The 12,884-nt window shown below is 40.5% G+C and overlaps 1 protein-coding gene across 1 annotated transcript; it reads right to left on the bottom strand.

Moving 5' to 3' along the window:
* Window positions 1–6,480: 6,480 nt before the first annotated feature.
* Window positions 6,481–11,920, bottom strand: LOC141596527 (putative disease resistance protein RGA3). Its single transcript, XM_074416727.1, has 2 exons — window positions 11,720–11,920; window positions 6,481–10,250 (listed from the first exon to the last, which is right to left on the bottom strand). The coding sequence occupies exons 1-2, from the start codon at window positions 11,858–11,860 to the stop codon at window positions 6,735–6,737; spliced, it is 3,657 nt and encodes a 1,218-aa protein (XP_074272828.1). The 5' UTR covers window positions 11,861–11,920; the 3' UTR covers window positions 6,481–6,734.
* Between the last annotated feature and the right edge of the window lie 964 nt (window positions 11,921–12,884).

Here is a 12,884-nt window from a genome sequence, read left to right as displayed (position 1 = left end):
CTACTGCCTTTATCAACACTTCCCGACCTGCCTTCGAAAACAACTGCCCTTTCCATCCTTGAAGCTTCTTCCCCAGTTTATCGCGTACAACATTCGCCACCACACTTCTCGATTTGCCCACCATGGTCGGCAACCCCAAATAACGATCCTGCCCATCCACCATACGCACCCCCAAAACTTGGGTAACCCCGCTTTTATCTCGTTCTCTTGTCCCCCGGCTAAAAGAAACCGTTGTTTTGTCGAAATTAATGACTTGCCCCGAGGCTCCTGCGTACTCATGTAGGATTTCCTGCACCTTAGTCGCTTCATTAATCGTTGCCTTCACAAAGAAAATATTGTCATCCGCAAAAAGCAAATGTGTTACCATAGGCGACTGAGGGGCAACCCGTACACCATGAATAGACCCAATCTCCGCTGCCCTTCTCATCATACTGGATAAGACCTCCGCACACAAAATAAACAAATATGGGGACAGCGGATCGCCTTGTCTAAGTCCTCGCTTAGGGCAAAATTCTTCCGTCGGGGAGCCGTTGATAAGAACAGAGAAACGCACCGAAGTCATACATAGCATTACCCTATTCACCCATCTCGTATCCATTCCCATTCTGAGTAAAACTCTCTCCAAAAAATTCCACTCCACTCTATCATAAGCTTTAGACATATCAAGTTTGAGAGCCATATACCCATTCTTATGTTTGGAATTTTTCATATAGTGAAACATTTCGAAAGCAAACTGGAATGTTATCGAATGAGACGACCGGGGGTAAAGGCACTTTGATTTTCCGACACAATCTCACCCAAGAAAGTTTTAAGCCGGTTAGCTAACACTTTCGACACCAATTTATAAATTACATTGCATAAACTAATCGGGCGAAAATCAGTCATTTTATCCGGAGCCTTCTTTTTTGGAATTAAAACAATGTGAGTTTTATTAATACCTTCCGGGAAAAGAGCTCCTCGTAGAATGCCTATCACCGTTCGAGTCACAGCTTGTCCCACAATGTGCCAATAGGTTTGATAGAACAACCCATTCATGCCATCTGGTCCGGGAGCCTTCAATGGATGCATTTGATTCAGCGCGGTCACAACCTCCTCCTCTGTATAATCGCATCGAAGAAGCATATTCATCCTCTCGGTAACCCTCCCTTCTACTCCATCAAGCAGATGCTCGAACCCAGTCGGCTGCCCCGTAGCAAAAACATCCTCAAAATACTCCCTAGCCACCTTAGAAATGTTATCCCTGCCTTCCCAAACCCTACCCTCATTATCAACTAATTTGGCTATATGATTCTTCTCCTTGCGTTGTGTTGCTTTTCTATGGAAGAATTTCGTATTCCTATCACCCTCCTTAAGCCAAATTGCCCGTGATATTTGCCTCCAAAACAGCTCCTCTTGCTTTAACAATTCCGCTATCTCCTTCACCACCGCCTTCCTCTCCATTACTGCCCTCCTCGACCTCCCCCCCGCATTCAACACCTCTAAACGCCTTCGCTTTTTCTTCAAGTCTCTCATCACTTTGCCTATGCTAACCCCCTTCCACTTTTGTAAATCCTCCGCACACCGAGCTAATAAGTCAACCAGGTCCGTGCCCCCGCTATCCCAGGCCTCTTGAACCACTCCTTCGCAACCATCCACCCCCACCCACATATGCTCAAACCGGAAAATTTTATTAACCGGCTGCTCCTCACGGTTTCTACGCACCATACGCAACAAGATTGGGGCATGGTCAGACCACTCACGCTCTAGATGGGTAAGCTTTGCTCTCGGAAACAAATCGATCCAAGCCTCATTGCACAAGGCCCTATCTATTCGACTTTGCCTATTATCGTCATCCGCCTGTCCATTGTCATATGTAAACATGTACCCCTCAAACTCGACATCCCTCAAACCACAATCGTCCACTGCTTCCCGGAAATTATTCATTTGTCTTTGTGGTCGCACTCCCCCTTTCATTTCCGTCGCAAAGAGTACCTCGTTAAAATCTCCAATACACACCCACGGACCATTATATTGCGTTCCTAGTAATCGGAGCAGTTCCCACGAAAGATGCCTCTCAGAAACACTCGGCCACCCATAGAAACCCGTCGCTCTCCAAGACCCATCATCCTCCATAATCTCGAAATCCATATGGTGAACCAAAGCCGACCGAAACGTACAACGAACATGCTTCTTCCACATAAACGCCAAACCCCCAGACCTCCCCACACTATCCACCTCCATTCCCTCATACTCATCAAAACTAGCCCGAACTCTCCTAAATTCTTCACCGCTAAGCTTGGTCTCGGAGAGAAAGACCAAGGCGGGGGCCTCTTTCCGTAGTAAATTACGGAGACCGCTAACTGCAGCGGGATTGCCCAGCCCCCTGCAGTTGAGACTTAAGAGATTCATTGGGCCCGGCGGGGTTGAGCGCCCTCAACCTCCGCCTCAGATGAACATACATCCATGATTTTCCGAAATTTAGACACCCCATCCTCACGTCCTTCACTCCCCAGTACACTACAACTCCTTTTTTCACCCGTATGCACCATACTGGTCTCTCTTCCTCCCTGTCCTCCTTCCTTTGGCTCCTTATATTTCCTCGTCCACTTCCTCGCCTCCCCTCTCCCCTTTTCACCTTCCTGACCCTGCCCTACACCAACCATCGCCATGATCTCTCCCTCCTCCTGCTGCTCTCCACTCTCCACTACGGTATTCTCCCTTACATCCACCTCCTCCCCACCCAACAAACTTCCTACTGTCTCCACGCTCTCCACATTAGTTTCCCCTCCTTCTCTCATCCCGTCATTTTTCCTACTCCTCTGCACTTCCTCTCTTCGCCTCAAATTTTCAGCACTACACTCCCCTCTGCCCTCCTTTACCACACTCCTCGATTTGCCTTTAATAGATATGCTTTGGAGTTTCGCTATCATATTCGATACTGCCTTCTCTTCATAGCGCTTTTGCTCTTCTTCAAAAACTCCAAACAATGCCCTAGCTTTTGTATGATTGACCTCAGCCATGGTTTTCACCACCCTCCGTGGTGAGGCCCTCAAATTTTCACTAAATCGAAGCTCCCCTTCTTCATATGGCCCATCGTCGCAATCCTTTTCTCCGTGTCCTAAGACTCCACAGCCGTAACAAAATATAAGAAGTCTTTCATACTTCACTTCAAATTCGACCTTCTCTCCCTTCGCTAGTATAACTTTCACAGAATCACGCAACGAGGAACGCACATCGTGTAGAACCCTAACCCGGACAGCCCTCTCCACTTCAGGCATTGGCGCTTCATCGACTCCCACATAACGGCCTAACTGCATTCCTAGTCTCCGAACATTATCCAAATTCGTACGTCCCCTCAATGGCAAATCATAAACCCTAGCCCAAAACGGAACATGGTATAGTGGTGTATCAGACACTTTACCATCACTTATGGGGTCATTAAAGCACCAAATGAATTTATCGAAATGCCACGGTTGCCCATCGACTACCTTAACTTTATCACTCTCAAGTTCAAACTTGAAAATGAAAATCTTATTTTTAACATCAATTAGGTTTCCAGCAACATTACCTTTAGGGTTCCACAATTTTGTCATGGTGTCGATTGCAGCCCTTGCATTTATTGCCTTCGACGTCCAGATTCTGCCCACCAGAATAGCCTTCGTTTTATCAGTTTCCGTCTCCTCCTCTCCCACATCCCAAACAAACTCCTCATCCTCTCCCACTACGTTTTTGCCCTTCCTTTGCCTCAAATCGGAACTTGATGCCATGTCGAGAATAAAAATGAGACCAAACCCTATTTCGATGTCTAGAAATCACCACGAGAAAAGTAGAAAGCTCCTTGAAGAGAAAGGATGACCCTAAAGACGACGATTAGACGGAGGCTCTCATAGAAACCCTAGAGAGAGAGTAATAGTGTTCCAATGTTCATTTATTTAAATTTCTTGTAATGCAAAATCAACCCGATTCGATTCCTATCCCAGGTAGTTTTAGGACAACACCACCACAGCCTATTCATTAATCATCAATGGCATCCTGTACCTTACTTTGGTAAACAATAATACTCCGTACTAGTTAGTTGATTTTGGGTCACTTGTGTAATCATGTGTTTCATCTTTGGCAACTTCATTAGGCTTCAAGCAAAGGAATGAGAGATCGGTCACCTAACTCCGTTATGTCTACAATGACCCTTCTGCCTAGAGAAGAGTGGAAGACAATGAGTCGGGTTATCATGGAAGCAGGCCCAATGAGGCCCGTGCCCACCAACTTTAGACACAGACTCGACCCACGCAGATTTTAGCTAGGCAGGTCCAAATGAAGTATGAACTAGACCTTGATCATAACTCAACCGGTCCGGTTGGTTGTAGACTTGTAGGTCTCATAAGTTAAGACACAATCCCGAATTATCTTAGGAGACGACTCAAATCCGACCTAGACACTATGGACTATTAGAGCTGGCAAGTCTGATCCGACCCGACAGGACCCGAAACCCGACCCAGACCCGACCCGATCAAATTGATGCCTCGACAATTATTAAGATTAATTTTAATCAAAATAAAAGTTATTTTGTGTTTAGATTGATATGTTTGACTTAATAATGAAGTAATTAAACTAAATAATAGGTTAAAAACTAAATTTAAAAATTCAATAGTAATTAATTGTAGTAATACGATTAAGTAGCCGGCCCCGATAATGACTCGACCCGACCCGATACATCATTTGACCCAAACCCGACCCGAAAGGGTATGCTGACCCGATATGACCCGAACCCTATATGGCCCGACCCGACGTGACCCGACCTAACTGACCCGATTGCCACCTATATGGACTATCAACTATAACCACTCGACAAGCAAGGTACAATTGTAATATATGCCGAAAATATTGTCTTCAAATTATTTTTTTTTTCTTCAAATTAAATAACTAGAATTATCCGGTTGTACAAGCTCAATTGCTTGATTTTGATGTGTAAACAAGTAAAGTATAGGAGAAAACTTGGATGGATTTCTTGTCATCTAAGACTTAATAAAACAAATAGACATCGTATATACTCTCTTTATTGTCTCAATTATTTGTTTATCTCTGAGACGGAGAAAGTATTATATATTATTCGTATGTATGAAAACCAAACTAAGTATGCTAATTAAGCAGTGCGAGTCTTGGGGAAGGGGGAAACACGATCATAATCACGTTAAAATTGGCACTATTTTACTTGGGTTACAAGACAACCTATTAACCTAAAATACATAATCATACATTCATACTATAAATACATGCTCTCCACCATCATCTATCAATTGTGCCAAAACCCAAAAACCTAAGGATCCAAAACAACCCTTAACAATCCCATAATCTTCGTTATAATATTTCTTGTGCCTTAAAAAAAGATGGATATAAGTATTTTGAGAGCAGGATTAATATTTGCAGCAGGAACTATGTGGGGAATATTTGTAGCTCAAAACTTTAATGTCCCAAATTTTAGAGGTCGCGCAGTTGAATATTTCAGGAAGAGCAAGGGAACTAATAACAAGTCCGACATTGCTTCTCAAGACACCCCCTCTCCTTCTACTGGGTCTAGTCCGAATTAATCAATATAATTCATCTCTATAAGACCGTTGAATGGTGTATAACAATATTGTTATAAGCTATTCAGTGGTCTTATATTTTAGAATGTGTGTTAGTTAATTAATTACTTAATCGGCTATGAATTTGATTTATTGTTAATTTCACAATACCATTATATTGCGAAAGAGTTTTAGTAGAACTACTAGTTATGTTTTTGATATAAACATGATATTTGGTTAATGTTACGTCTTTTTAATTATCCGTGACTAAAAATTAATGTTGCGATTGATTTATTTAACTCTCTTATTTTGAGAACTAGGGGTTGTTTGATAAAGTTTTTGACGTGAGTTCAAGCTCGTGAATGAGAAACTTACATACCAAGGCAATATTATTGTTTTTATATGATGATGTTTTCTTCACCAGACCTATCTTGGGTCACCCATAAACGGCCTACAAAATTTTATCACATCCTATAATAAAAGGGGACATTGGTGCATTTGCTTTATAAAATTCGTGAACCCAAGATACCTGAAAGTTTCTTCATCAAGCTTCAAGCTGAAGAAATGAGAGGCTCGGTCACCTATTTTCAGTATTCGGACCTAAACAAAACTGATTTGATACATGCTTTCATATATTCCCGTTGGAAAGAAGACATTTTAATGTAAATTTACGTCTAAAATCAAAAATTCAATGTAATAGACAAAATTCATAACAAAATCCAAACCCTCCCAAACTCGAAATACATGTAAACAATGAGTCTCCTTTGTGACGGGCATATCCGTCACAGAATTAAGTCCGAAACAATCCAAAGACACAAACCTGCACAGCAAACTTTTTTGAATTCTCTGAAAGAGGTCTTGTGACTCAAGGCGGTCTTAAGCACGGGCTACTGATACGTAACACCGGCCAAATGAAATGGAAAAATCAACAACTAAATCAGGATTCACAAACACAAATCTTTGTTACTTCAACATGACATATCATTTTCTCATAGCCATACTTACAGAGAGTTACAGACACTATATAAGTAATTAAGGACTATCTTTACTTCTTCTAAGGGAAAAAAATACGGAGTACAAATTATTGAATGTGTTTAAAAGCGGACAAATATCAGGAAGGAAAATCGTAAGAATACATCATTACAAGAAAAAACAAATTATTACACTGTAGTATTACTAATCTGTCTGGATCATCTAGGCGCGAGAGACACGGTATATCATTTTGGAATTCTCTTTGACAGAAAGTAGTGGGATATGCTGAATCTTAGGCCAGTCGCCACAAGTTGGGCCAGCACATCTGTTGGTTAATCCCGGACAATCTTCGATCTCGAGTTCATATAAGGTAGTGAGCTTACTAAATCCTTCAGGCAGACAGGTCAGCTTGGGACACTTGAACAAACGCATATATTCAAGAGACGAGAAACAACTTATCCATTCTGGCAGTGCTTCCAAATTAGGTTTTTCTTGTAGCTTCAGACTGATTAGCTTTGTAAGGTGTTGAAGCCCATTAGGGAGATGATGTAGCTCAGGAATGTAAAGAATACCCAACGAACGAATACTTTTCAAGGATTTCCATGGCATGTCACAGTCGACTTGTCTATTTTGTGAGAGAGATAATTTCTTGCAACCCCGCAGGACTAAACTTTCCAGAGAAGTGAGATGTTCCAGCCCCTCAAAAATTGATGTGAGACGTGAACAAAATAAAAAAGTCAAAGAGACGAGAGAAGGTAGATGCTGAAAGACTTCCTTGAGTATGCAAGTGCTGAGCAACTTGCAATCTTTAATAGCCAATGAAGTAATATGAGCTAAGCATTCTCGCGGCAATGAAAACAGGTGTTCAACTTCATCCACGCTCAAGGTCTTTAGCTTTGAACAGTACTCGGATGTGGTGACTGATAACCCAACATCACCACTAGCTTGGGAGCTTGTTACTTCTGGTAACAAAGTGAGGTGTTTGTTGACATCCCATAGTGTTAATTCCTCGACAATAGGACAAAGTGGAAAGGTTTTTAGTTCCTCACATGATTGTATTTCCAACTTTGTAAGTTTGGAGAATGACAGAGAGAGAGGATGATGGTGACTTGACGGGTGAGATATATTCATATGATCACTGTAATCTATCGTCTCTATGTCCTCCCACCATCCTTTCAACTTAAACATAACAGAGAGTCTAAGTTCCTCAAGAGATGGAAAAAATGTTTGAGGGGGTGATAGTGATAAATCAATCCCAAGTAGACTCCTTTCCATGTACTCCACTTCAGGAAAACATCTAACAGACATGCGTTTTAAGAAAGGGAGTCGGCTGAAAGAAGGGACTTCTCGGCAATTAGGGAATAATAAAAGATGGACCTCAACTAGATTTGGAAGAGTCTTAAAAAAACACTCTCGCATTGCCCAACTCGGGAGCTCTCTACCTTTGTATGACTTTATATCCAACTTCTTCAAGTTTTGGTGTGGTTTCAGACCTTCTAAAATAGCCTCATCATGGTCCATTGTGCCACAGTCGTCAAATTCCAAAGCTAACTCAATCAGCCTGTGTTTGCCATGTAAGTTTGCTTCGCTTGCAGGGTCCATTGGATAGTTGAAAAAAATTATTTTTAACGATCCACTTAGGTTATTCAGTGTCTTCAGGTCCCTTAACTGAGCGGTGGTAGCATCGGACTGTAGGGTATTAGATTCTTTACATTTCACTATAAAGACGGGTAATTTATGAAGAGAAGTTAATTCTCCGAGGCCAGATGGCATATGGGTCATAGATTTGCAATCAAGAGTATTGAGGTTCCTAAGATTAGTAAGTTTTCTAGTATGGATAGGTAATGCTCTAAGCCATTGGCAACCATAGAGAATCAATGTCTGCAAATTATAAAGTCCTGTGACTGAATGTGGAAGTTCTTCTTTAGGATTCAAGGACAGATTAAGGTACCTTAAGTGAATTAACTTACCAATGGATTTGGGTAGATCCTTGACCCCACGATCACGCATATCCAACACGCGCAGGCATCTGAAGTTGGAAATTAGCTGTTGAAGAATAGCTTTGTTGAAATATGATCCAGATCTATTATACTCTGGCAAAAGAAAAGTCCTCAGTTGCTTCGCCTGTAGCATGTAACTTGGGATCTCCCATGAGTCAGTCTGATAATAATAATCAAAGGACAAGTGACGGATTTTGGCATTGATATCTCCGTCCTGTAAGTCCCCCACTTTACTCCGAGACTGGATTCCAGCTACTTCTATTGCCAAATCATGCATCAAATCATGCATTTTGAAACTTGAAATATTTCCCCATTCATCTCTTGTTATATCTTGAAAGAAGCACCTTTGCAGCAATTGCATTAAATATTCGTGACAAAGATCTAAACATTGAGTTTTACCAGATGGAATAACAAAGCCCTCCGCCATCCAAAGATCAATCAACATATCCGTTTCAAATTTATAATCCTTCGGAAACAATGCACAATAAGCAAAACAGTTCTTTAATGGAGACAACAAGTGATGATAGCTGAGCTTTAAAATTGCCATAACGTTGTTCTGTTTATCAGGCAAATTCACAAAGCTAGTACCTGCAATTGAAATCCACTTCCACTCTTCTTCTCCACGTAGAAGAGTTCCTAAACTTCTTATGGCCAATGGAACACCTACACACCTTTTCAAAATCTCTTCCGCTAATTTCACCAATTGCGGTTGCTTTTGAGATTCTCCAGGATTAAATGCCATCTTTTCAAATAATTTCCATGTCTTCTCTTCGGAAAGGCCATTTAACTCATAAGCCTGTACACTGCCCATGATATCGGCCACCTTTCTTGATCGTGTAGTTACCAAGATCTGGCTTCCCTCTCCACCAACCATTAAAAGTGCCTTTAGATTTCGCCATTCCTCAGGCTTCTCATTCCACACATCGTCTAGAACAAGCAAATATTTCTTTCCCCCAATTTCTTTCCTAAGTTGGCCTTGTAACTGGTCCATCTCTAAATTCTGAGACTTGCTATTTGTCGCTGACATAATAATCTTCTTTGTGATTTCCATTACATCAAAGACTTCAGAGACACAAACCCATAACTTGAGCTCAAAGTTCTTCTCAACGCGTTCATCATTATACAACAGTTGAGCTAAAGTTGTCTTCCCCAAACCCCCGATCCCTACAATAGGGATGACAGCAAGTCGCTGCTCTTGTGCAGCATGAGAGGCCATCATAATATCTATGATGGCCTCTCTATCATCCTCTCTACCGATAACTTCATCTACAGCTATGAAAGAGTGAGTTTGCCCTCTCACTTGCCTACTTAGCCTTTTTTCCTCGCTTTCCTCATGAGGGCGTAGTACCAAGGCAAATTCAGAGCTGTCTTTAACTATGTCATCAAGCTCTTCCCTAATCTTTTTAATCTTATTAGAAATACTGAAGGCAAAAGCAATTTGGTTTGAGTGGGAAAAGAAACTGAGTACCTTTTTAGATATACCATCACTGCCCATGACTGCTCTTTGCGATGCCATTGTTGTACACTCATCAAACAAGTCATCTGCAGCGAACACAACAGGTCTAAGCCTGTCAAGCCAACCACGTACAGTGTGGCTCTCAACTTGTCTTTCCTCAGCATCTAACATGACATCTTTGATTGTATTTATCGTGTTTTTCAGCTTTCCGACATGGGTTTGGATACCCCATGTAGACGCAACCTCATTCAATGCTCTCGAGCCTAAATTTGTAAGAAGTGACTGCGCAACATTGAACAATGTTCCTTCCGCCATACTCTCAATCTCACTTTTTTTCTCAGTTCTTTCAAAGATTGCAGATTTGTGGGAGATCAGATTCAGAAGATAGTTACATATACCAATAGTTGTCGACTTCGCTTAGATTAATGCTCTGCCACTACCCCACTTGGTAAACAGTGCTTTTTTAAAGACTAACTTCAAATTCTTAAAGACTTTGATTAGATTATGTGTGTGTCAGCATACATTATGCCAGTAGAGTTAACTCTTTTATTTTATTTTGGGATATTCTCTTGTGTACCCCTCAACCTTTTCATTTTTTAAGATGTACCTCTTTTTCCTTGCAAAAAAAACTTTGACCGTCAATAACTCTTGGCTACAAGTTCAGAATACGATAAAAAAAAATTTCAAATTGACTCTCTTTAAGAGGTCTTCAGTTTGAAAAAGAATTCAGCGACGTCTCAACTCGTAGTCGGGAATTATGATCGGTCAAAGTTTATTCGTTAAAAAAGTTTTGACCAACCATAAGTCCATAACTACCGGCTCCGATTTCAAAAAGCGGTGAATTTTTTCTTTAAATTCAAGGTCTTAACGAGATAATTGGTTTGAAAAAAAATTACCGTTTTCTGAACTCGTAACAGAGAATTATTGTCGGTCAAAGTTTTTTTGTGAAAAACGAGGGATACACCTTAGAAAACGTTTAGGGTGTGTTTGGATTGAGAGAATTAGAGGGAAAGGGAGGGGAGGGAAAGAGAGGGGTTTAATTTCCTTTGTTTGGTTACAATATACGGAAGGAGGGAAATAGAAGGGGAGAGGAATTAGAGGATTTAATTTTCCTCCTTTAGACCAAACTAAAATTTTTCCATTATTGGCAAGATTTGGAAGGAAAACTTTTTTTAACTCTCATTTCATCATCATCCTCCATCCACTCTACCATCCCTCCCCTTCCATCACCCTCTCATCATTTTTGTTATCCAAACAAACATAATTTATTTTCCATTCCCTCCCCTCCCCTACCTTTCCTTCCCCTCACTTCCCCTCCTCTCCATTTCCCTCCTAAAATGGTATCCAAACACACCCTTAGGATTACACGAAAGAAATCCCTTTTATTTTTGTTACGTCTCGTGAGCTCACCGGTATTTTAGGCTTTTAGCTTTCACCAATTCTTGTTTACCACCGTCTTGATTTAAGACGACTTTCACACCCGATTAAAACCGGGGTAAAATAAAGGTGAAAATTAAAAAAGGTTTTGAGAAGTCTTAAATTAAGATGCCTATTAATGAACTTAACTTTGCAAACAGCTCATGAACAAGCTTGGTAATTTCAGAGAAAGGACAAAGAGAAGATCTAAATCAAAAAAAACATGCAGATTTACATCACGGAGTGACTAAAAAGGATAAAGAGAGGATCGAAATTGAATTTTTCCCTAAATTTGTTTTTAAAAAATCATGGAACCCTAATACCCAAAATCGTACCTGGAAATGGTAGTTGGATGACCGTTTGATTATGGATTTGATAAGAAATAAGATCGGAGACTGAAGAGCGGAGTCAACGGTGGTCCGGTTGACCGTCATTGGCGGAATGGTGGTCGTCGGTCCGCCGCCTGTGGTGGTCATCAAAGGAGTTTCATTATACAAAGCGTATTTGAGTCTGAACTGAAGCTTTCTAAATTTGGTTTTAAAAATTAAAATTCTCTGTTTTGTCGATTTTATCGGTTTTCTATACGTTCAGTGTACTAAGTTTGGGTTATGCTCTTTCATGGACATGATTTACTTAATCATGGACATGAATAACCATTATACCCTTGTCATTTCTACACCTCAATTTTTCATTTTGTTACCTAATTAATTAATCCTCTCAAATTAATCAATCCACACTTACCAACAAACCACCAGTCGTCCGCCACCGCCACCGCCCGTGTACAACAGACTATCGGACCAGCCGCTGATGTCAATTGACGACGTCATTATTGCGTCTGTAGATTGTTTCCAAAATTGTATTTTTTTCAACTATGAGTATAACCCGACATAATTGATTTGAATGTTGGATGCAGTATTATAAAATTGAATTCATATGATTATGCAGTATTTAGCATTGTTTGATGTCAAATCAGTTCATATCAGGTTTTTTTTTGCATGAAATTTCCTCAGTTTTGGACTTTTGGTGGTTATGCAACCAAAGTGATTAGTGCCCCTTAATGTCAAATCAATCCACGACCAAATCAAGAAAATTGGAGACACGAGTTGATTAGAGTCTACTATACTCCAGGAATCACAGTAGATGATAATGGGTTTTAATTTATTGCACATAACATGCACATTGCTTACCGGAATATCCCTTAATTTGATAATAGTAATTTCTACAAACCCTAATTTTATTAAGACAATGTTTGAAGACTTGAATTTCATTTTAAAAGACCAATCTCAAATTAGAAATGTGAAATCATGATTCTCACATTCAAATTCTTTGTAACACCCCGATTTATGAAGGAGCCTTTAGCAAGACATTCCCTAATAAACTGGACTGTTACCATCTCGGTTTCCCGAGGTAGTGAATAACAAATTAAACTCCAAGGCAGATTATATAATTACTTTAACTTAATTGTTACAAAACCTCTTTTACATCAAATTACAAAGAACT

This window comes from Silene latifolia, chromosome 8 (assembly GCF_048544455.1).
Source record: "Silene latifolia isolate original U9 population chromosome 8, ASM4854445v1, whole genome shotgun sequence".
NCBI classification, from domain to species: Eukaryota; Viridiplantae; Streptophyta; class Magnoliopsida; order Caryophyllales; family Caryophyllaceae; genus Silene; species Silene latifolia.
The sequence above is the reverse complement of the archived record's forward strand: the minus strand, read 5'-3'. Positions and strand labels throughout refer to the sequence as shown.